At 42.0% G+C, this 25,554-nt stretch overlaps 1 protein-coding gene across 2 annotated transcripts in view; it reads left to right on the forward strand.

The window, feature by feature from the left end:
• The window catches only part of DPP7 (dipeptidyl peptidase 7), a 2,619,404-nt gene that overhangs the window by 1,866,705 nt on the left and 727,145 nt on the right, over window positions 1-25,554 (forward strand). For both annotated transcript variants that reach the window (XM_044058506.1, XM_044058507.1), the window contains exon 8: window positions 14,713-14,831. In XM_044058506.1, the coding sequence (XP_043914441.1) occupies window positions 14,713-14,831 (119 nt within the window). The remainder of the gene's footprint in view (window positions 1-14,712; window positions 14,832-25,554) is intronic.

Here is a 25,554-nt window from a genome sequence, read left to right on the forward strand (position 1 = left end):
CTTGATTATTTATGCAAGATTGTGACAAACTGTAAGTAAGCAAAGAGCTACATGGATCTTCATATTGATTTATCGTGTGGCTTACAAGAGATGCCATACATACAGAGAATAATCACTTTCTTCTTGGATTGTTTGTTTTATATCACATTTCATTTTTGTTTTATGCCTGACTGTGATTGCACTTTTCAGTATGCCCATTTAAATCCCTTTGAAATATGTGACATTCGTAAAGTTTGTTTTAAAGTTTATAAAATAATATGGGTCTATGTTCAAATACAAAGAATGGTCAATTATTTTATACTGGATTAGTCCCGCTGGACCAATGGATTATTTTCATGAAGGACACCCTTGATGGTGTTCATACTTACTAGGAAAATTTGGCCAGGGCATTGGGGAGCTTCTCCTCCTTTTTTTGATAAGTGCCATGCGTTCTTTTATATCCAGTCATGCTACCACAAACACAGTTTAACATCTCATCCAAAAGATGTCACACTTAGTGTAATACCCGCCCCTTATGCTGCACTGCAGTGTCAGTATTGGAAAGTTAACTCAACTATGTGGTATGGAAATAGAACTGACAGCCTTCTTATCATCCAGCATGAAATACTGTAGGAAATCAGTTTAGTTTTTCCTCTACTGCTGTATTTAAACTAGTAGCCCTAAATGTTAATAAATGACCTGTTTTTAAGCATTTCTGCTTTGTTTTAGCATAGTTCAGTATTTCTTTCTGGAGAAATGTTAGCATGCAGACCCGCATGATACTTTAACCTATGGATATAGAACTGTATTTTACTTTCTTGCATATGAGAATGACTAATTGGCTTCTACATCTATCCTTTCCTGTTTGGGATTCTGACTAGAAGAACCAAGGAGAGCCTGCACTAATGGAGGTCACATATAAGGGAGCCACACGTCTGTACATTCCAAAGTGAGACCTGTGTTGTGATACCTGTGGGGAGGGAGGAAGCCTCTGCTTTTGCAGTCTCTGGCTGGGAGTTATTATTATTATTATTTAACATTTATTTTACCAGGATAAGTCCAACTGGACATCATGTCCTTTTTCAGTGGAGTTCTGGGGAGAAAAGCAACAAAGAAATAACAGTGTACATACATGCTTTAGATAACAATAAAACTGGCATACAAGATAAGAGAAACAATGAAGTACAAGAAACAATTATGTAGAACAATAAGACACTCAGGAGTAGTACCATTATTTACAATATATACAAAAAGTACATTTCAGGTGAGAGTATAGTGTATGTATTAAAGGCTTCAACGGGTCACTTACATATGGAAAAGTGGGTCTTCAAGGGGGGTCTTTGCAGTTGCAGAGAGGGTTAGTATTGAGGTGTAATTTAAAAAGGCCTTTGAAGGTGCCTGTGTGACTTTGTAGCCTGAGTTCAAGTGGGAGGGTGTTCCATGCTTTGGCAACATCATGGGGGAATAAGGCCTCCCCAGAACTATTATTGCATGGATTAACTTCAGTCAGGTTTTTGATACATGAACATAGCTCCCTTTTAGGGTTGTGAAAGTTTAGCATATCGGCAAGGGCAGGGCACTCCTCTGGATGGAAGAGAATTTGATGGGCTATGATCAGTTGGTGGTAGTGTAGGAGGTTTGGAAATTCTAATCAGTGCAGTTTAGTTAGGGATAGGCAATGGTGGGAATGTGATCTATTATTGACAGCGAACCTTGCTATTTTATTGTAGCATGTAGAGAGTTTGTTCAGGTTGGTTTTGTTAATATTGGTGAGAACTGGAGAGGCATAAAGTAGTGTTGATAAGAGATGAGTTCTAGCTATTGTTCTAGTCTCAGGGGTTAGGAATAGTTTGCAGCAATATAGGCAACCTAGTTTTTTATTGTCTTTAGAGATAGTTTGGGATATGTGCTTGTTCATAGGTTCATAGGTTCATACCAGGCTATCTGCCCTAGGGCATTTATAAGCCTAGCCAGAATGTGTTTGGCTTTCGCCACCCATTTTAAATTTATTTTGCTATGCCCTTTTTCGAGGTTAGTATACTGTGCCTCTATCTAACAGTGACACAGAAGTGATACCCGGGGTAAACCTACGATCTCCCATCCACTCATCAAAATTCCTCTTGAAGAGAGTCAATGAGGGACTCTGCCTAACCTGGACTGGGATTTTATTCCAGAGTGAAGGGAGCCTCTGGGTTATGAATCTGTCCCTCCAGCATGTCCTATTTATTTCAGTGCTGAGGTTCAAGTCTCTAGCTCGATGGGATTTGGATTTTCTGAGGTGCAGCATGTCCATTAATTGCGGGTTGGACATGGCTTTATACGTCAGGCACAGATCTCCTCTGAACAGGCGGTATGCCACTGAGTAGAGCTGGAGTTTCTTTAACCGGGCAGCATATGGCATCTGTTTGAGCCCTTTGATCCTCTTGGTGAGGTACTTTTGGGGTCTTTCCAGTTGCTGCAGGTGTCTGGTAAGGTACATCCCAAAAGGGGCATTGTACTCAATTATGGGCCTGATGAGGGATGAGTAAAGAGGCACGATGACCTCCCTGATCTAGATGTGAATCCCTTCATGATTAGGTGGGCTATATAAAATGTTTTTCTAACCACTTTGGCCACGTGGTTGTCAAATGAGAGATTGCTATCAACTTGGGTCCCCAGGTCCCTAATTACTTCTTCTGTACTTAATGGATTTCCACCTATGTGGTAATTTGTGGGCACTTTGTTTTTGCCAAAGGGATGACTATACACTTTTGGCATTTAGCTTGAGGCCATGGCTCTGGCACCAGTTGTCTGTTTCTATGAGGCCCTTTTGGAGGATGCTTGTGTCGGCTGGAGAGTCGATTATGGCACCCAGTTTGCAGTCATCTACGAACTTGGTCAGCCACAGTCCTTCCGTGTTGGCCTGTACCTCCGAGAAATATATACCGAACAAGAGAGGTCCCAGGACTGAGCCTTGTGGGACACCACTTGTAACTGGTTTGGAGTCTGACATGGCTCAGCAATTCTAACCATGTGGGTTCTGTCCTTGAGCCAGTTTGCAATCCATCTAGTGACATAGGGGTTTATATTTAAGCTGGTGAGCTTATCTATAATGCCCGAGTGGGGTATTGTATCGAAGGCTTTTGCGAGGTCCAGGTAGGCTGTGTGGACCACCTTCCCCTCGTCAATGGCCTTGGTGACTGTTTCAAAGAAATCAACCAGGTTTAAGAGGCAGGATCTGCCCTTAACAAAGCCGAACTGGGTAGGATCCAGTGTTTGTAGGTCCCCAATATCTTTATTTATGAGGTCCATGATGATCCTTTCCATAGCTTTGCAGACCAAGCTAGTCAGGCTTATGGGGCGATAGTTTCCAGGATCCGTTGAGGCACCACCTTTATGGAGAGGGACCACTGTTGCTGTACGCAACTCTTTGGGCACATATCCTGTAGTAAGGCTGAGATTGAACAGTAGTTTTATGTTTGGGTTTAGCTCTTCTTCGAGTTCATGTAGGACGCAGCCCGGGACACCATCTGGTCCCATTGATGCTGTGTTTTTTGCTTTGGAGAGAGCGGCTCTTACCTGAGCATCTGAGATGTCAGGGGGGCAGCACTCTGCTGGGATAGATATTTGCCCTTTTGGTGGGGGGGGAGAAGTTTGCGCTGAACCTGTCAGCTAGGATGTTGGCAATGTCTGTGGGTTCGGTGTATTTTTTGTCATTTTGAACTAATTCTGAGCATATCTGGGAATTATCACCCAGGTTCCTAACATAACTAAAGAAAGCCTTGTGATTATCCTTAGTGTCCTGTGCAATTTTTCTCTCGAAGCTGGCCTTAGACAATTTTATGTGTGCCCGTAGTGTTTTGCTAATACTGATCAGTGATGCCTTCCTTTTGGGATTTTGCTTTATCATTTAGTAGCTTCCTCCTTCTATTGTATAGTTTGTTTATGGCTGGGGTCCACCAGACAGGACGTCTGCCTTTGGAGGATTGGGTCTTGGTTTTATTTGGGATCGCATGATCCATGCATACCTGAAGGTGTTCATAGAATGCGTTTATAAAGGATTCTGCGGTCTGGGCTGTATTTTCCACAGGGCCGGGGGCTTTGAAGGATTCCACCTCAGTTTTGAGGAGTGTAAAATTTGCTTTAGAGGAGTTTTTCACTGTGGTTTTCTGGGCAGGGGTGGGGTCGGGATGTGAATATCCAGTGAGATTAGTTTATGGTCTGATCTTACCAGTGAGGGATACACTTCTGGTCTGGAGCATAGAGTCCCCATGTTGGTGATGATCAGGTCCAGTATGTTCTCCACTCTTGTGGGAGTGGTAACAAGTTGTTCCATAGCATTTGAGTTTATAAATTCTAGGAACCTTTGGGCTAGAGTGTTGGAGCTAGAGTAATGCTCCCAGTCTATGTTTGGGTAGTTGAAGTCGCCCAATATAATGGTGTTTGGAGAGACCTTCATATTTTCCAGTGTTCTCAGGAAGGCCGAGTGGGGTTCCTGGGTTTGGGAGGGTGGTCTGTAGCAGGCTATAAACTGGAAGGCAGTTTTACCCACTGTTAGTTGCACATGGATAGTCTCTGATGCTTCGTGCTTTGCCACCAACCTGGAGGTGTGGGTATCTTTGATGAATATCGATACTCCCCCTCCTTTTGTGGTTCGGTCCAAGTTTTGGGGCCGAAAAGCATGGTATGAGGTATAACCTGGTAGTGCTGGGGTGCTCTCGGGATTGTATTTAAGTTGATGATCAATAGTGATGCCTAAGAGATTAGCTTCAGTTACTGGAGTGATGAGGGTGCCATTGGTAGACATGATGGTAAAGGTGGCATTGCAGTGTTTGGGTGGAATAGTATTAGCTGTGTTGTTTTGGGGTTTAGTATTAGTCGGTAGTTGTTTAGCCAGTTCTCTACCTCAGTGAAGGATTCTTGGGCTTTACTTTGAAGTAATTGGATGTTTGTTGCTGAGCAGATTAAGGTAGTGTCATCCACATACTGGACAATGTTGGCTTTAGTGGTAGCTAGGTGGAGATTATTTGTAAATATGTTGAAGAGAAGGGGGCCAAGGACTGAATCTTGTGGGACACAACATGTGACAGGGAGTGGGGGGATAGGGAGTTGCCCCATTTGACAGATTGTGACCAGTTGTTTAGGTAACTGTTAAACCATTGTAGAGTGGGGTCATCAAGGTTGAGTTCTGCTAGACAGGTGAGGAGTTTTTTATGGGAAACTGTATCAAATGCCTTGGATAGGTCTAAGAAGGTGGTAGAGACCAGCTTTCCTTGGTTCCTGTGTGAGTTTATGGTATTGGAAAAGTTAATTAGGGCAGTATTGGTGCTATGGGAAGGTCTGAATCCATGTTGGGTTTTAGTTAGCAGATTGTTGGTTAGCAGGTGGGTAAGGAGTTTGTGGTGGATACATTTTTCTAGAATTTTTGAGAGAGGTGATAGGATTGCAATGAGACGGTAGTTGGAGAGGTCAGTAGATGAACCTCCCTTGTGGAGGGGATGATATATGAGGTTTTCCATAATGAAGGAATAGTATTCAGAGCAATAGATCTGTTAATAAGTAGGGAGGGGTAGGTGATGGCCTTGGATGCAATTTGCAGATATTTAGCTGGAAGACTGTCGGCAGCTAGGGTGGTAAATTTGAGTTTAGCTAAGAGATTTTGAATGGTAGATGTTGGTACTGGGGTGAGTGTGAAGGGGGTGGAGTTAATCTGGTAGTTTAAGGGTTGAGGTTGGGTTGTGGGTGATATTGCACTTACCAGGTTCAGTCTTGAAGAGGTAAAGTAGTTATTGAAACTAGAGGCTATGTGTGAATCAATACCTTTGATATCTGGGGGTGGTGTGGTGACTTTTCCAGGCTGGAGGATGATGTTCACTGCAGCCCAGAATTTCTGTGGGTTATGTTTCCTTTGTAGGGAAATATAGTGGTTTAACTTGTCCAACCTGACCTGTTTGTTTTTTTGCTTTATTTCTGAGCTCAGCAAAGCTTTGTCTAGTTTTGAGAGTTTTGTATTTTTGCTTAGTGAACCAAGCTTTGTCACTTGTCTTGAGTAAGATTTTTGTGGCTTTGTTCAACCAGGGAGCAGGGTTACTTCGCATTCTTATTGTTTTCAATGGTGCTAGTTGGTTTAAAATCCCTAGGAATTTGGCATTAAATTATTCTACTGCAATATCCAGGGGAAGGTTTTATAGTAGCCCAGTCACAGGATTTTAGGGCTTCTGAGACTTGTACTGGGGAGAAGTTTTTGTGGGAGCAGATTTGTAAGAGAGCAGGGGTGTTGGTATATTTTAGTTTGTGCCTAAGGAGAAAGGTTGGGTTATGGTCACTGATGGAATCAGGTAGTATCCCGGATAGGTGGTCTGTATTGGGCTGGTTAGTCGGGATCCAGTCTAAGGTGGATTCACGTTTGGTGATTTTGTCAATTCTTGTGGGTGAGTTGTACGAAATTATATAGGTTTATGTGGTTAGTGGCTATGGGTGAGTGTATGGTGTTCAGTCTATGTTGACACCTAGGAGTACAGTTTCTTGGGACAGGGAATGGGAAGCCCAGTGGAGTATAGATTCTAGTGTCTTAATGTTGTCTCCTGGTGGTATATAAATGCTGAGTAGGTTTAGTTTGTATTGATTTAATAGGATTTTGGTAAATAGGGTCTCGGCAGTGTTGAAATTTGGGGTTTCTTTTTGAAGTAGCTGAACTTTTAAATTGGATTTGTAAAGAAGGGCAATGCCACCACCTTTTCTGTGAGGTTTGTCTACTCTTAATATATTGAAACAAGGTGGAGTTTTGAAGTTATCTTTAATGTGGGGTTTAAGCCATGTTTAATCACTATAATATCTGGGTTATATACAGAGATGGTTCCGTGTAACTGTTCTATTTTATTTATGATACTGCGAATGTTTAGGTTTAGTATGACTAAATCAGTGTATTTGTGTTTAAATGGGTGATTGGGGTCAGGTGTGGTATGGGTGGTGTTTGTTGGGCCAGGGTTGGGGTGAATGTCACCTCCTAGTAGTAGATGAGCTGCATTGCTGGTGATGGTTTTAAGGTAGAATATAGTTAGGAAGTGGTATTTGAGGCTAAGGTGTTTGTTAGATTGTGAGGTATAATGGATAGGAGAGGTGAGTTGTAAGATTAAAGGGTAATATATAATTAGTTGTGTGTTTGCAGGTATGGAGAGATTGTTTGTGATGTGTGGTAGGGTGGGTGATTTGATACAGTACATGGTGTTAAGTGGGTGGTGATAAGTGGTAATGATGGAGAGTAAGTAAAGACATATGGATAGAGAAGGCAAGAGTAATGGGATGATATGTTTGTGGAAGAGTGGTGTTGGTAACATGGTAATTGAGTTCTCTGTGTTAGAGGCCTGTGGATGGTTGTAGAAGGAGAGGAGTTATATGAAATGTTGTGGTTAGAATAGAGGGTGTTTTGGGTTTGATGGCGTGAGAGTGTGATTTAATTTTAAATACATGCAAAATAAACAAAATATTTTAAGTTATGCAATAACAACGTCAGGCAGAATACAATTAAAGTAAATATTTCAATGTCAAAATAGAAAAGATAGTAAATGCATACAGTAGTAGGGTTTCTTATACTATTGATATTCTATTCAGATACAGTTAAATAACTAACTTGTACAACATATAAAACAGATGTTGTTGCCCTTCGGTTTATTTCTTACTTGTGCGGACACGAATCCCGTTTGTTGCTTTTGTATAGCATATAAGAAGTGCAGCACACCTAGGGTACGCTTCTGAAAAAATAACAATATAACCAACAAGAAGGGACTCACATTCCTAGTTACAGAGCTAACCACACAAGTATAATACCTATCATAACCAATGGTAAGATGAAAGTAACTGACCAGTTATGACAACAATAGTCCACAACCACTGCCATATGTGAGATATATTATGTCAATACACCCACAATAGAAGCATGAAATAAAACCTTGTTCCCACCATACAAGCCGAAACTTGATGGGTGATCAAATAATGAGAACAGATAAAAATAGTACGTATAGATGCAATCCAGATTAGGCTAAATCATGCGCAATTGTGGTAAATAATTCCCCACCTTTACTAATGAGTAATATAATCCCCTACCAAATATATAAAAATCTCTTACAGTGACCAACAGAAAGCCGTACAGATTCTAAATACCACACCATATCACTCTACTGTATGTTAATTTACATTAAAGAATTACTGTCACTTGTTTACATAAGACAGTGGTACCACATACAATAGATATGATAGTCTCAAAGAATAGAAAATGACCGTGTTCGTCAAACTCGGGTGACTGAATACTTCCTACTGTTCAAATAGTTCAAAATAAATATGGGGCAACTCAAAAAGCCCTTGTCCCATTTAAACAGTTACCACTAGGCGACGATGTTCACAGTTCCAAAAACTTGAAACAATTATGCATGTATAGGCGTTTAGTAATGGTTGGTGTTTCCCAGCCTCATAGTTGTTTGAAATGGTGGACCCTACGATGGTATTCACAGTTCCAAAAAACCAAAGGCATTCACTAAATCCACATACATAAGCGATTGATGATGTTTGCTATTGAAAGTGTTGTCAATAATGAAACTGCTCCTTAGTTGTTGCAAATGGCGGGCCTTGCCAAACTCGAAAAAGTCAATGACTTCCACAAAACAGTTTAATTAAGAATGCTATCAACGGCGAATGCACTTCCGAAAAGTACTTGAACAAGATACACAGTCCCGGACATACCATATTATTCCCATAAATTGGCCTAAATGGAGACGCTTTACCTGTAAACACTGTCACAAAGATACCAAAGTGAAAAGCGTTTACCAATAATGTAGCCTGCTGTATAGTATTTTACTGATATGATCCAATCCACCGAACTGTAGCATAGCCCCAACCTTCACAAACACCAGCAAATCTCGATTGAAATGAAAGTTCCAAAACTGAAACCCACCATAAGCAATACGGTGAAAATTCTTGTTGCCCCCTTATTCTCGGATACAAATGGTCAGCAAATAAACCAGTCGAAAAGAGTTTCCACCAGAATATAACCGATATTTTCCAGTCAGCTCCACAGCGTAACGATCATACGATGAGATAAACAGCAAATGGTAAAATTTGATTTGGGCTCGCACTGAGAAACTCATGGCCTGTTTACTCCGCTCCATCTGTTTGTTAACCTTCCAAGCTAAAATAAAGTTGGTCAAGAAGTCACTGTGTTATGTTAAGTGCATTTGCCCACAACTGTACTTTCCATGTGGTTAGAACTGGAGAGTTTAGGGCAGGGAATGCCCTACTTGGGCCAGTGCAGGGATCTGAAAGCATGCACCAGCAGGGGCAGAACATCCCTCTAAGAACAAGAACAATAGTTGTAAGAAAACTTCCTGTAAGAAGGTTGGCAGGTAGGAGATTCCAGCCATTGCTCATCTGCAGCAGAATCTAAAGATCAGCTGAAAGGAGGAATGCTCGTATTCCTGTTACCGTGTGCAAACCGTATACAGTAAGCTTTATGTAGTGTTTTTCGGCATGTAAGTATTCGCTGAAAAAGGTTAAAAATTTTTTTAAAAATAATTAAATACAAGTGTTTTTTATGCCTGGATGTCATCTTAATAGCAGATACTGTATCAGCATTTGAGAAATTAGATTATTTTTCACAAGAGATGAAAGAAAAAGGATGTAAATGGAAAAAATACGTTTGTATTATAATTTTACCCAGGTAGACATGAATGCTGGGCTTTTGTAAATGGGGAGCAACTTGAGATATTGCCCCTTTTCCCCTCTCACCATAATTCAGTCCCTGTGGATTGTGCACTGAATGGATCTTTAAATTGACTTAAACGTTTCTTCAATGGATAGTATTCCTTCCCTGCAAGCCACTGGACTGTCCATGACAACACAAGGTTCTAAATCAGTCATCTTGATTATAGGTAGGACAAGAATCCTGTCTTTTCAAGACAAGGTAAGCAGTCAGCATCAGTTTGGTCATAAGAAACGTTGAATATTCTGTGAAAATCTATAAGTGGCTAAGATTTAAGATCTCTGCTTGTTTAGTATCTTTATTTTTGAGTTATCACATATCAAAGTATTTCAGATAAGCATCAGTTGTGAGAGAGTTGAATTGCTTGTAGCCTGGTGCTTCAGAGGCAAAAAAAAAAAACTTCATTTTTCATCTTAGGATAATACAGATGTGTGTGTGTGTGGGCTCATTACATTAGGATAGATATGATTTCCTAACTGGGGCTGATTGTAAATGCTGGAATGGGTTTGTCTTTCATATGTACTTTGTGAACACATTCTGGGTAAGTTAGGCTTTTACTTGAAAGTAAAAAGGTTTCAGTTTTCTTTGAGGAAGGCTCAAGTGATCTGTGAAAAAGGAAACTAGTGTAGAGATATATTTTCATGTTCCTCTTGCATTTCATTGATTTATTTCTTATATGTGCACATTTGTTTCTATTTTAACCATTTTAGAATGAAACCTGAAGTATAAATTAAAAAAAAAAAACTCAAGTATGTAAACAGTATACTATAATATTCTTATGGGCATTCACCTAGGGATCTGAGGACAAAGTGTTGGTGTGGCAGTTAATAGTAGGTGTTCTAGAACTTCTTAGGACCTAAAGTAGCAAGCAGTAATAGTTAACAATGACAATAACCAAAAATTTCCTGCTGTTATGAAAAATCAGCTAAAGGTGCTGTAAAATTACAGTGGCTTTCCCACACTCACCAGCAAGTGGCCCGTGGAAGAAAATATATATTTTTTCACTTTTCGCCCCCAACGTGTGTTACCCTTACTGCTTTGCCAACCATCAGACCATCTCTATTAGCTCATTTGTTCCCCATCACTCAGGTGAGAGGAGACTGACAACTGTTAGGGCTCATCATTAAGCCAGCTATGGGGGGTGGTTTGGTTATTTATTTATTTTTTACAAGGGAAGGGGGCACGCAAGGGCGGTCTGTGCTGTTGATTCCTAACTTCTGTAGCAGCCTTGCCTACCTCCCTTGAAACATTGGAGGTAATTTCGCCTTCTGTCCACCGAGAAAATAACAGCATCCCAATGTACTCCCTAGCTGCTGTCAGGCAGCCATAAATAGCCAAAAATATAATATTCGGTTAGGCAACATGCCCATAGATGTGCTACAATATCAGATGTCAGAAGTACTTATGTTAAGTTGTCCATCTCACCTTCGTTCTTGCTGTTTAGGTTTGGAGCCGATCCTCTGCTGCGACTTGGCCATCTTCTATAGCTCGAGAACTGTTTACTGGCTCGAGGCTACCCCTTATCCTAGAATGCCCAGCGTCAGCTACCCAAATCTCATTTGCCGCTTCAGCTGCGAGGTTGCTTCATTACTGGCTCAGGCTTAGTATAGTTTTTTTCTATTATAACTGTTGTTTATTCTTGAAAATTTAAGTTTTTTATCAAGTTTTTGTCTATATATATATATATATATATATTACTTTATCCCTTTTCACTTTCTTGTGTGTTTTAGCTTTGGTGGCCGTCACTCCATAACTCGCAGGCCTTCTGTTTCCCCTGAACTCGTCTAAATTAGAGAGTTCTCCCCCCCCTTTAGGACAGACACTTAAATTAGAGGCTCTCCTTTCTGTTCCTTAACTGTAAAAAAAAAAAAAAAAAAAAAAAAAAGACCGTTTGTTTCTTGTTTTTTTAGTGTAGCATTTTCTTAATTGTTGTTGTGGGTGTTCTTGGGAAAATGTGTAAAGATACCAAGGTATCTGACTTCAAAAAGTGTGACTCATGCTGTAAGAAAATGTGTCTGACAGATGGGCACACTAGTTGTGTATATTGTTTGGGCGCTGTTCACTTGCAGGACTCCTGTTCTATATGTCAGCTTTTAGTCCAAGGGTCCTGCAGGAGCGCAAAAACAAATTAATCCTTCGGAGATTATTGAAGCCTCAGGATTCTCCGGCTAAAAGTACTCAACCAGCAAAATCCCCTAAGTCTGTCAAGCCATCGGCTCCATCTTTGGAGCCAACTCCTTTACTTGACCAACCAAGTATGTCTGTGCCAGCTGGCACCGACAAGGCAACTCCTCCGTCGGCTCCATCTGCTATTTCAGAGCCGTCTCGGAGCCATCAGAGACTGAGGTCTCTGTCCTTGGGGTCCATCCACTCAGCACCTCAGTCACCCTTGTTACAGAGTGAACATAGCCATCATTCTTCCCACTCCTCTCGATCATCATATCATGATGTGGAGAGAGTAGTAAGTAGGTTGCTTAAGTCACAGGCACTGGCAAAATTACTGTCCAGCCCACCTCAACAGGTATCGGCTCCAACCGCCTAGGTTTCTGTTCCTCCTCCGACTACATTTAGCTCGGAGCCAGAGACCATGGATCTGCAGGTAGTAGAACTGTTGGCGCCGATCATCATCTCTCCTTCGGTTCCGATGTCGGCTCTGATTACCTCGATTGTACCTTCTATTGAGGGATCTGGGCGCCGGGGCTCTCTCGTCGGCTCCGAGGGGGGGGAGTGGCATCGGACCCTTGTCCGATCCCGTTCTCACTCCCCCCCTTGGATCTTCGGCACAGGTGAGCTCGGCTCCAACATCGGCCTTGGAGCCATCACCCTTGTCGCGGAGAAGGACTCTTGTTTTTTCGGAGCTGGAGCTTTCTCTGCCTAGAGGTCAGGATACCTTTGAGGTCATGTGGAGTGTGCTGTCCCCCAAAACAGCTCTACTGCCAGCTCCATCGGCTCCTCCCCCCGTAGTGTCTGTTCCAACCTGTACACCTCCTCCAGACCCCAAGCGTAGGGTACCTATGCCCCAGGACACCCTATTGGGTGATCCCTCTTCTTCCGAAGCCTCCCCTGATCACTTGGAAGAGCTTCCCCGGAAGAAGTGCAGGCGGAAGCACATAGACTCCCCTGAGTCTGTCACCTCAGATACAGACATGGATGACTCGGAAGGGTCCCCAAGATCCCCCTCTGAAGAGGTTTCCTTTTCGGACATCCTTGAAATGCTTAGGCAGAGGAGGGACTGGACTTCCCTAGCCCCTACCGAGGATGAGTCTGTATACCTGGACGCATTCAGTTCCCAACCTTCCACCTCCTGGGTATCTCCTCCTTTCGATCCACTCATGTCTGTAGTGGCTCGAAAGGCTTGGTCAACTCTAGATTCTGTGGAACCTACTCCAAGGAGACCAAACACATTTATTACAGAGTTTCTCTGAGGACCAATCCAGCCTTTATTCCTAAGGTCTGCTCAGAGAACAATTTAAATCTATCCATAGATCTCCCAGTTTTTTTTCCCAATCACAGCAACAAGGCAGAATACAAGCTCCACCAATTGGATGTGCACAGACAATTGCGTTTTTATCTCTATAGAACTAAGGAACTAAGAAAGGTCAGACCAGTTATTTCTTTCTTATGCTTTCAACAAACAAGGCCTTCCATTTTCTACGGTGACCTTATCCAGATGGTTATCTGATACTATTGCCCTTATTTATCAGTTAAGAAATAGAGTTACCAGCTAAACCAAAAGGTCATTCTACTAGAGCTTTAGCCACCTCTGTAGCTTTTCAGTCTAGGTTGCTCATAGACTCAATCTGTTCAGCTGCCACTTGGGCAAACCGTCACACTTTTAATCTCTCATTACAAGGTGGATATGGCCTCCCGGAGCACAGCTTCCTTTGGTTCTACTGTTCTAAAGAGTCTGTTCCAATGAGCCACCAGGGATTTTAGGTGCTAGGGACACTGTCCCAAACAGCAAGAACGAAGGCGAGATGGACAACTTAACATAAAAAGTTATGTACCTACCATAACGTTCCATGTTAGTTGTCTTCATCTCGTCTTCCTTCTTGCGTCCCACCCTCCTTCCTCCTCCCTAGAGGATTGAGAGGAGTTCCTTTTTGTTTTTCGCTGCCTGAGTATCTTTTATTACTTCACATGCCAGGTAATTTATGACTCTCTATTGTTTAGGTGTATTGGACAACCAGTTTTTAGGTAACTGGTTACTCTACTTGTGTCTAGTGTGCGCTATCACAAACGAGATCTGGGTAGCTGACGCTGGGCATTCTGGGATAAGAGGTAGCCTCGAGCCAGTAAACAGCTCTCGAGCTATAGAAGATGGCCAAGTCGGAGCCGAGGATCGGCTCGGAACCCAAACAGCAAGAAGGAAGGCGAGATGAAGACAACTAACATGGAACGTTATGGTAGGTACATAATTTCTTTTTCTATACCTGTAGAGCAGCAACTTGGAAACTTTCACAAAGTCACCCAAAATGCCATCCTGCTTATACATTCCAGGTGCATTACCAGTTTCTTAGTAGTCCATCAGAATCTCAAGTGTTCCCAGCCATTCTGCTTTCTAGTATATAGCAAGAAGCTGCTGAAGTATTTCTGGGATAGAAAATTCAGCATCTTTTTAAGAAAACTGATCATTGCAGTAGCTGCCACACATCACACACAAACAAATGTCAACAAAGACCAAGTGTCAGTAATCAGGTTATTTTTGTGCAGTTTAAATTTGTTTACATTCATGGATACAGTTATTAGTTAATGATTTTTGCACTACAGTGTTTTTTCTCAGCATATGTTTGTTGGGTCCCTAAATTGGGGAGCTATAAAATGTATTTTCCTTTGTTTTCCATCTAGTTACAGCACTTCTTACCTTTGCACCCTAAAGGGGTAAACCCACTAAATGCTTTACACTAACTCCATGTATAACGCAGCTGAATTAGTAGTAATAAAATGTTTTTCTTTTTGAAAATGGACATGCTTCTCAAGTGTTTAATTATTATGTATAACAGGAATGCTTTACAATTCTTCTGGGGAGCTGATATGTTATGACATCTACAAACTGTTCCATAGTTGTGCAGACCCAACAGGCTGTGGAACTGGACCAGCTAGCCAATCATGGGATTATCAGGTATGACACCTTTCTTCTATACTAAAATGAGTAAAATTGGCCACATAACAGATTAGCTGTGAAATAAATGACTAGTCTGCATGAAATTAGCTGAGTCATATGTGGATGCTTAAAATTATTCTATTTTACTGTACACAATGTTGCTGATGACACAAAGCTGCAGCAATGAAGGTTAGGGAAACAATCTCTTGAAGGATTTGACAAGGCTGAATAAATGAGCGGAAAGGTGGCTGCTGAGGGTTCATTGCAAGCAAATGCAAAGTGCTGCAAATAGGCCACAATAACCCTGGCATCAAGTGACACCTGTGAGGAATGGGACAGATTGCAACAGAGCAGGAAAAGGATCTGCATGTGTTCACACCAGAACTGATAACACTGGGAGTATATTAATGGGGAGGGGGTTTCCAGAAGAAAAGAACTAATACTCCCACTGTACAGGGACTTGGTCAGATCACAAACTGAGTACAGCATTCAGATGTTAATCCTATTGATCTCTACAGCAGTAGTTTTGGCTATATGGGTTATATCTTACCTAGGATATAACAGCCGGCCAGCTTCCAAAGCTTAAGGGCACCTTCCACACTCCCAAACTGTTGAGCAGCTTGAGCTGCACTGATTGAAAGACAAGTGTGGGTGCCAAGCCTTTTAGAGCTTTATTACCATTGAAGAGTAAATTCTACTGAGGCTTTCGTGGATCGACTATCGGCATGTGCTGTTCCTTTGCTGGGCCAGTAAATTCCCTCTGTGCAAAAACCTTCTATTTTCAAATAATTGTGTTTTTTCACTTTGCTTTTCAGGATATTTATGTTAAAGGTAGGAGTTTTGTGTTTTAACGGACTATCACAAGACTGTATTGCACTTTTAAATGGCAGCGGTCTTTCTTTCGTTTCAATTTAAAAGTTGTTTAAAGTAACTGAAAAGCCTTTTTTGTGGAGAATGTTTGTTTTTCTTTTTGGGTCTGCCAAAGTGTTTAAAGGTGTTTTTTACTATGTTTTTCAGTGAAAAGTTTGACTTTTAAAGACTTGTCATTTTTACCGGCTTTTGCTGCTTGTCTGCCCTGGGAAAGAGGCACTACTTTTGACTATGAAACAAACTACTGGTCCCATGGTCAGTCCTTCTTCCAGACACACACAAAAAAAAAAAAAAAAAAAGTTAAGCAAACAGCCATCGTCGTCACAGCTTGCTAGCAATTTGCTTCAACCACAGGTGAATGACGGGTGAGGCCATTTGTTGTATCTTAGACCACTCATCTTTTACCCCAGATCCCTCTGATGTAGCACATGCAGCCACTATGGAACAGAGGTTAGCCACATCCTCTGCGTCTGTTGGAATCCCTTCATTGGACAAAGGAGAGTTGCTGCTCTTTGTCCTGGGACAGGGAACAACTGAGGCTTTCCCACTGTGTAACAGTGCTGTGCTCATCCTTGTGAAAGATGCTGCTGCCATTAGTAACACAGTTGGCCCCATTTTTCCTGTCAAAAAGAAACAGAAAACTAAGCATGTATGCGTGGCCGGCCTTAGGCATAGGTGAACTAGGTGACCGCCTAGGGCGCCGTACAGACCAGCCTCTTAAAGGGCGCAGTTTTTATTGATGTATGTATTTTTTAAGTAAATATTTATTTTAATTAAAGTTTGCACTCTTCTCAGCACCCTGCTGAAGTGTAACCGGAAGTCGGAACCATGGGGGAGGGGGTGAGCGCCCTCCCACTTACAGCTGCAGGTTGGCCGGGATGCTTTTTAAAAAAAAAAATCACGTTTTATTTAGGCAAAGAAGTGAAGTTCTGTCCTGTGTACTGGCCGGGGGTATCTTTCGGCCTGCAAAATCTGATGCTTGTACCAAAAATGTCCCACTTTGGCCATTTGAAAAGGTGGCAACCTTAAATGTTGCAATGGCAGCATGTCTTTAGCCTAAACTCAAACCTTTCATGTGTACATCCTCATGAGGAGCGTTCCTCATTTTGTGTCTTAAAAAGTCTATGCTCCTTGCAGTCTACATTGACAGTCTGCCACACAGAGTTATATTTTTATAATTAATACCCATGTCAAATAAATTGGATCTCATTAATTCATCAAAATAATTTTTCATAAATATAGCTTCCTATTTAAAGTTTTTAATAAAAGTTGTTAGATGCTCCCACATTTTGCCCATAATTTTTTCCTCATTGTGAAAGGTAATGTTCTGTATTTTGGAAATGGCAGATTGGTTGAGTGTCATGCCTGAACTGAATTGCACACCGAGGCTACTGCATGTTCGCAAGTGGAACGATGCCTGATTCTACCAGATATTTATCTGAAGTAAATTGAAAATCGTAACATTATCAATTACTGAGTTAACCACAAATCCAGGACATAGCAAATCTGCAATACAGCTGTCTTGTGTTCCTGAAACAGCACGCAAACTGCGATACCTTTTAGAAGTGCACAACTACCGTGAAAGGGCATGAAAACTTCTAAATGAAAAAAAAAAATGCTGAAAGGAATTATTTGCATAACTCTGCCCTCTCAGATTTCTAAACTCCCTATAAAAGGCTATACTAACTAGATTGAAAGCTGTTAGGGACGCAAGTAAAATTAACAAGTTTTACGACAGATTGTAACCTGATGGAGATCAATAACATGGTGTGTGTGGTGGTGAGGGGTTGACTATCTCAAGAAAAGGCATGTCTTTGTATTTAAAACAGTGTCATTGTAAAAGTTGGTTTAATTTCTCTAAATGCTTATGCCCACTGTCGCATTAGCCATGTAACTAAATAAACAGCAATACTTAAAAAACTGCCAGAGATTTTGAACCCGTATCGCACTTTACTTTTGTATGTTTCTGTCTCTTGACTAAAAGGCAAAAGTTGCATAAGAAGCAATTTCTCTCAGGCAGTTGCAGCACGTTGGTTGCCACAGCAATACTAACAGTCCAAAACAGACTGACGTATTACTACACGCTGATAAAATCATTCATAAAACAAACGTACAGGTTATCCTGCCTGCTAACTAAAACAAATTCCCCGAGTGTATATCTTATGCACCTTAACTTCCTTGGAAGCTGTACCCTTTTTGTCTACTGATTGGACCTACCTAGTGTCATTAAAACTAACTGTGTGTGTCTTTAAAGTGTAATGAGCATTCTCACTAAAGCAAACCATAGCTATTTTAGTCCTACGTTACCTTGATCTGACAGAGTTTCTCCTGCTGCACCTGTCTCTGAGTACCAGGATCCGTTTTACCAAACCAAGGAGTGTCAACTTCTGCCATTTTTGTTTACAATTTGTCACAGAACCGACATCAATTCAAACTGCTTTTGCACGCATAGGTACCAGCACAGCGGAAGTGTACATTGCGTTACTTAGAAAACAGTAACAATGCCTCCTAATGATAGTCACAACTGGTTATTTCTATTTCTGTTTCTCTTCCTATCACAAATCCTAATCTATAACGTTGTTTTCATGGCAATTTATAAAGTTGGATTTGAGGTCATACGTCTGAGTTTGCGGACATTGAGAATAGGAATAGGATATTTTTCTGAGCATCAGCAGCAACATTAGGACCTTATCAGGCAAATATTATGTCTATAATAATCTAAATTAATTCATCCAACAACATGCATATCGTTTACTTACAGAAAGGATTTCAAATCTAAAAAAACAATATTTCTAGTTGGTTTTGGACTGAACCCCTGAAAATGTTACACACATTGTGTTGGTAGGATTGGGGGGCATGAATGATGTGCCCTTTTTTATATGCCATGCAGGTTGGGAAGCAGCAATAAGAGGTTGTGAGTGCAAAATTGAATTTACTGACTACACCCTTAGAACAAAGGTCCTTGAAAAATAGATGCATCTTCAGCTTAAAATAAATAAATAAATAAAAATGTGGACATTTAATGACAAAACAGTGGTGCTCCTCTCCTTGCCAATATCCAGTCCTCCCTGAAAACCATCCACGAGACCCACCACAATAAAATTGCCAAGTTTGCAACTAATGCAAAATATTCCTGCCATCACTGTTCCTCCTTACACTTACTGAATTGGATCAAACTCCCACATTGTGTCACATACTTATAATTGGCTACAGCTCACAAAATCATCATCAAACCATCAGTCTGCCCAGCCCTTACTCCTATACTTACTATCACCCAAACAGGCCTCTCTTATCTGAAAACCAGCTTCTCCTGCAAGAAGAAAAAACAAAACTTCCAGCTGGCCAAATGCTCTACTCGTTCTCTATTGCCAAACAGTGGAATGTGCACCCATTAACAATTAGGACCACCAGTAATGCTTCTTCTTTGAAAAAGTCTCTACAGCAACACCTTTCCATTTTTTTAATTTCTCCAAAATCCCTTGGGTTTCTAATACAATGATGGGAATGGACCCCATTCCTAAGTCAAAGTATGTTTAAAGTTCATGAAATTAGTATTGTTTCATTCTTTGATATCAGCCAAAAGTGCTCTTCGCAGCACCTGCAGTGTGCCCAGTAATGACTCCTCCTGCAGTTTGTACGGAGTTACTTGTATTGGTAGCATAACTAAGTAAGATTTTAGACTTTTTTTTTATAAGACCCATTGCTCCTACTACTATTGGAACTATTTGGGTATCTTTCTTCCACATTGCTCTCATTTCTGCTTGCAGATCCTGATATTTTATAAAGTCACTGGGTGTGGCGATTTCAGTGATCAATGCTACTCTTGTCTTCTTTCCTGGACCACTATATCTGGTTTTCTAGCATCTGTCTTTTGAATTGTGTTGTAGACTTCTTCATTTTCTGTGATGCTTTGTGGCTCATGTTTCCAGTGCTTTTCAGCCACTTCAAAACCATAATGTTTGCACAATCCTCAGTGCAAGAGTCTTGCTACATTATTGTGCCTTTCAGTATACAGTCCTGCCATTAGTATGTCACAACCAGTAGCGGTGTGTGCGACTATTTCCAGTTCGGTTTTACAAAACCTACATTTGTCTGTTTCTCCCACATGTTGAATGGACTTTGTAAACCAGCGTGTACATAGCCCACTATCTTGAGCCGCCAATATTAACCTTCCGTCTCTTGGTTTGAATTCACCTCTCATTAACCATTCCTGCATTTGTTCCTGATCAAAATGAGGTTCTTCCAGAAGTTTTCTATGCTTGCAACTATATTTATGCATTTTCCACATTTCATGCCTTTTCATCTGATCCTTCACCTTATATTCTTTCTTTAGTTTTTAGGCACATTCAGTTGCTGCCTGATTTTTATCTACTTCTGATTTGATTTCCATTCCTGCTTGACGCCAGTTTGCTTCTGCTAGGTTAAGCGGGGAAGTCATCTTAGATTTATTCTACTCGTGTTTCAAAACTTTCACTACATTTGGGTCTCGTGAGGTCAGCAGATAATGTATGGAGTCCCACAATTGCAGATCTGTACATTTAATCAATTTCAAGGAGGCCCATCCCTCCTTTGGAACGGGGAATGTATAGTCTTGGTATGCACTGATTTTTATAGATCATTTGATAAGCATGAAGCATCCTTCTTGTTTTAATATCTAATCTATCCAACATGTTTTGGGGCCAATCAATCACTCCAAAACTGTAAGTAAGGACGGGAAAAGCAAATTGGTTTATTGCTTGGATTTTGTTCCTAGATGTCAATGCTGTTTTCAGGACTAATCTAAGTCTTCTAAAATATTCCTTACTAAGTTTTACTCACATTTGTTTGTGTTGTATTGCCGATCCTTCATCAATTCCCAAGCATTTATACTTGTATACTTATATATTTATATATTTGCTCAAGATCTTTTAAATCACATTCTTGTCCCAAACCTGTTTTCCTGGTGCTGCAGATGTTCGTCGTGTTACCCTGCTGCAGTCATCACACTTGGGTTATCCTGTCATCAGGCGGTCCCGCAGTCGGCCGGAATTCCAAAGTCTTGGTCCGGCGTCGGTTGCTGTCGCCTCTTCCCTGACGTCAGTGCGCCAGGGGTATACATAGTGCAACCGACGCCATTTTCTTCAGTCTTTCTTGCCGCGCGGTGCCCGAAGCAGTTCGCAAGTGCCGGTCGGCCGACTCCTGAGATTTTCGAATTCGAATTTCAGACCGAAGTCTTCTATAAAGCTAAGTACATTGTTGGAGAAACTTTTCTTGCCTCAGACCGATGTCAGAAAAAGTTAACAATTGTATTTCTTGTGGGAAGTAAATACCACATAAGGATTTTCATTCTTATTGCATACCTTGCCTAGGCCCAGACCACAACGTCACTTCTTGTCGGTTTTGTGCTAGGTTTAATAAGCGTACTATTAAAAGACGCTTTGATTTCGCATGACACTACTTTGGTAGGAAATTTAACTACATCATGCCGTTGGAGCAACCGACTACCGGCATGCACAAAAAACGCAGGGATAAGGACAGACAGCCCAGGCCTAAGCCAGACTCCGAGACCTCGGCTGATCCGGTCTCCGGTCCTCAGTGAGGCTCCGACGCAGCCCCTGACTACCGCAGATCTGGAACCCGAGACCACTACAGAAATTTTGGCGGAAGGCACCAGGCTGACGCAGCCATTTAGTTCAGGCCCTTCCGACGACATTGCTTCAAAAGATGTCGGTGCTACAGAAACGCCACCGGTTTCTGAAGGCGTTTTCAGACCGACGACTCTCACCATTAAAACGTTTTCTAAGTTGAAGACTCCTACTAAATCTAAAAGGACTGCACTTCAGTCTCTTGTTCAAGGCCCCATGCCTAAGAAACAGATGCTCAAAATGGCTGAAGATTTGATTTCTTTAATCAGGGGTTCCCAGCCCCCTCCTGACAAAAGGCCTAGACAAGAGGAAGATAATGCATCCTCTGAACAACTGTCCATTTCTTCAGACTCCTCTGAGGACCAAGATTATTCCTTCTCTCCTTATGAAGATTCTGATGCTGAGGACTCTATTCCCTCAGCTTCTCCTCCTGAAGACTACTCCTTTGGGGAAACCTTACACACTATGAGGGAACATTTTCACTGGGAAGGTCAGGACTACTCTGACTCGAAGAAAAGGCTCAGAGAGTTTCTTTTACTCCCCCAACAGAGACCACTTGCCATCCCACCAGTTTTGGACATTGTGGATGATGTTTATTTAGAATCCAGTTTGAACCCAGACTCTGTACCTCCTAATCCGGCTAAGCCTGACAGATGCTATAGAGTGCCTGATTCCCACAAATTTCTTTACAAAGCCCTGCAGCTGACCCAGAGACCATCTCCCAGGGTCCCAAGGGGGCTAAGGCTTCAATGGCTAAAAACCCAGTACCTTCTGAGAGGGATTCCAGAGCACTAGACAGGTGGGGGAAAAAGGTTTACACCTCAGCCACACTAGCTATGAGGGCACTGAATTGCCAATTTCACATGCTTAAATTTCAGCAATTCCTAATCTCTCAGTTAAAGCAAAGAATAACCACTCTCCCTCAACAATCTGAATTGAAAGAAGTACAGGATCTGTTGCACGCCACTGAGCAGGTGGGCAAACATACCTTACAATGTGGGTTTGATTCTTCGGAGGCCTCCTGCAGAGCAGCTGTCACTGGGTCTGTTATACGTAGGCATGCTTGGTTAAAGGAACAAACTCTGCCTGATCATGTTAAAGCAAAATTACTAGATGCTCCCTTACAGCAGGATGTGCTTTTTGGAATTAAAGCAGAAGTTGTTTTAAAGAAAATGGAGGATAAGGCAAAATCTATGCAGACAGTCAAGGATTTCCTACAGGTACAACCCCCTCGCTTCAGCAGAAACTGGCCAACAAAAAATTGGTCCTTTCCGGCTACTGACGGACCATAGAGGGGTAAATACAGACGCCCAAGGGGCAGAGGACAACCACAAGCCCAGTATAAGCCTCGCCAATGGGGTACTACAACACAGAAGGGAGGAGAAGATAGGTCTCAATCCACCAGAAGGCAAACTCAATGACTTGCACCTCATCTGGCCAAGCAATACTCTCTTGGCAGCCCCCTTGGGGGGGGAAACTCGCACTTTTTGCAGACAACTGGCACAGTGTCACAAAGGACAAATGGGTCCTAGACATAAGTTTACGAGGATACAGATTCCATTTTCACACCTTGCCAATGAAAAGAGGAATGCCAAACCTGCCACAAAATCAATGGGCAGAGGCACAAAAGCAAATTACAGCTCTCATGGACATGAGCCATTCAACTGGTACCTACTCGAGAGCAAGGCCAAGGATTTTATTCAAGACTATTTCTAGTGCCCAGAAAGGACAATGCCTGGAGTCCAATTCTGGACCTTTCAATTCTAAACACTTACTTACAAGTACCCAAATTCAAGATGCTAACTCTACAGCAGCTACTTCCCATGTTGGGCAAGGAAGCATGGCTAGTAATGTTGGACCTCAAGGAGGCATACCTGCATGTCCCAATCAGACAAAGTTGCAGAAGATACCTCCGTTTCATTGCAGGTTCAACCCATTACCAATTCTCTGCACTGCCCTTTGGCTTATCTACAGCGCCCAGAGTCTTCACAAAATGCCTGGCACCAGTAATTGCATACTGCAGACAAAGAGGAATTCAAATATATCCATACCTGGACAACTGCCTCATCCAAGCAGAAAGCAAAGACATTCTCCTACATCATCTGGCCTTTGTAAAGCATCTACTAAACTGCCTGGGGTACACAGTAAACGAAAAGAAGTCAAAATTATTACCCTCACAAAAAATGACATTCCTGGGTGCCAGCTTGGATACAACAGCCCAGAAGGCTTATCTTACGCCAGACAAGCAACTACAACTGACTCAATATTTCAGGACCGTGGCAACAAAGACCCAATTAACTGCAAGAAAATTTCTGCAGGCTTTGGGCTTCATGGCATCTTGCATACTAATAATACCATTTGCAAAGCTGCATATGAGGAAATTACAGTGGTACCTAAAAAACGTATGGTCTCAACACAGCCACAGCTTGGACACAATGATATCTCTCATCCCCTGCCTACAACAGGAATTTCTATGGTGGTCACAGGCATGTCACCTCAACAAGGGTCAACCTTTCACCTTGCCCCCAGCCAGGCAAACTATCACAACAGATGCTTCAGATTACGCCTGGGGGGCACACATGGCAGGACAATGCATTCAAGGCCTATGGACTGCAGATCAAAGAAATCTGCACATAAATCAAAAAGAGATGCTAGCTGTACAGAAAGCTCCGACAGCCTTCAAGGATCTGTTACATCCAGGACAACTTGCAATAAAGACGGACAGCACCACAGTAATGTGGTACATAAACAAACAAGGGGGTACACGTTCCTACCCTCTATGCAGGCAAGCAATGATCTTATGGAACACAGCTCTGGCTTACCAAGTTCAGTTGCAAGCTCAATTCCTACCAGGACAGAAGAACACATTGGCAGACGACCTCAGCAGAAACATCAGGGATCCCCACGAGTGGAAACTAGACCCACAAATATTTGCAGTGATAACTCAAAAATGGGGCCTTCCAGACGTAGACCTGTTTGCCAGTCCTCAAAACTATCAACTAACAACATTTTGTATAAGGACATTTCACCATCAAGCTTGGAAAGTGGATGCACTGTCTTTCTGTTGGAAAAACCTGACAGTATATGCCTTCCCTCCATTGCCTCTCCTCACAAAGGTTCTTCTGAAAGTCAAAAAGGACAGACCACAACTGATTCTCATAGCCCCAGACTGGCCACGCCAGCACTGGTACCCACTATTGAGAAATATGGCCCACAGCCCACCGTGGATATTGCCTCAAATCCCCCATTTGCTCACATAACAAAACAATCAGATTCTTCACAGCCAGCTCAAAACTGGCTGCATGGCAGATCAACTAAACATACAACCAGCTCCTCTTTCCCAAGCAGTTTTGGATGTTATTCTGGAAGCCAGGAGGCCAAGCACCAGGAAGGCTTACTCGGACAAATGGAAAAGGTTTTGTGCCTGGAACCAAGCTAAAGACCAAGATACAATTCAGCCTCACATGCCTCACATTCTACAGTATTTAGCTGAGATGTTGCACAAAGGACTTTCTCCTCCATTAAAATCCATGCTTCAGCTATTTCAGCTCACTACAACACGGATCCACCTTTATTTTCACATCCCCTTCTAAGGCAGTTTCTCAGAGGGGCAAAAAACATTAGATCACCCAGGAGAGCTCCTACACCTACATGGGACCTCAATTTTGTTCTGGAAAAACTAACACTGCCTCCCTTTGAACCAGCTTTCTCTGCAGATCTTCAGTTCCTATCATGGAAAACTGCCCTGCTCCTAGCAATAACTTCAGCTAGAAGAGTCTCAGAGCTACAGGCACTAATGGCAGTGGAACCTTTCCTCATTTTTCATCAAGACAGAGTTTCTCTACGAACTAATCCTTCCTTTATGCCTAAGGTGGTTTCCAGTGTGGCTTTAAATCAAACCATCCACTTACCCACCTTCTTCCCAAATCCACAGAACAAAGGTGAGAGACTCCTGCATTCCTTGGACATTCACAGGCAACTTTGTTACTACTTGGACAAAACTAAGGCTTTCAGAAAATCTGACCAGCTCTTTGTATCCTATGCTACAGCTACTCAAGGGAAGGCTATATCAAAGCAAACCATTTCTAAATGGATAGGTCATTGCATACGTTTCTGCTATACTCATCATGGGAAACCAGTTCCTGCTACCATTAGGTCCCACTCTACCAGGGCAACAGCTACCTCCACAGCCTTTCTAAGGGGGGTCCCAACCAAGGAGATTTTAGAAGCTGCAACTTGGAGTTCAG

This window comes from Protopterus annectens, chromosome 16.part0, assembly GCF_019279795.1.
Source record: "Protopterus annectens isolate FY-2018-M chromosome 16.part0, PAN1.0, whole genome shotgun sequence".
Taxonomy (NCBI): Eukaryota; Metazoa; Chordata; order Ceratodontiformes; family Protopteridae; genus Protopterus; species Protopterus annectens.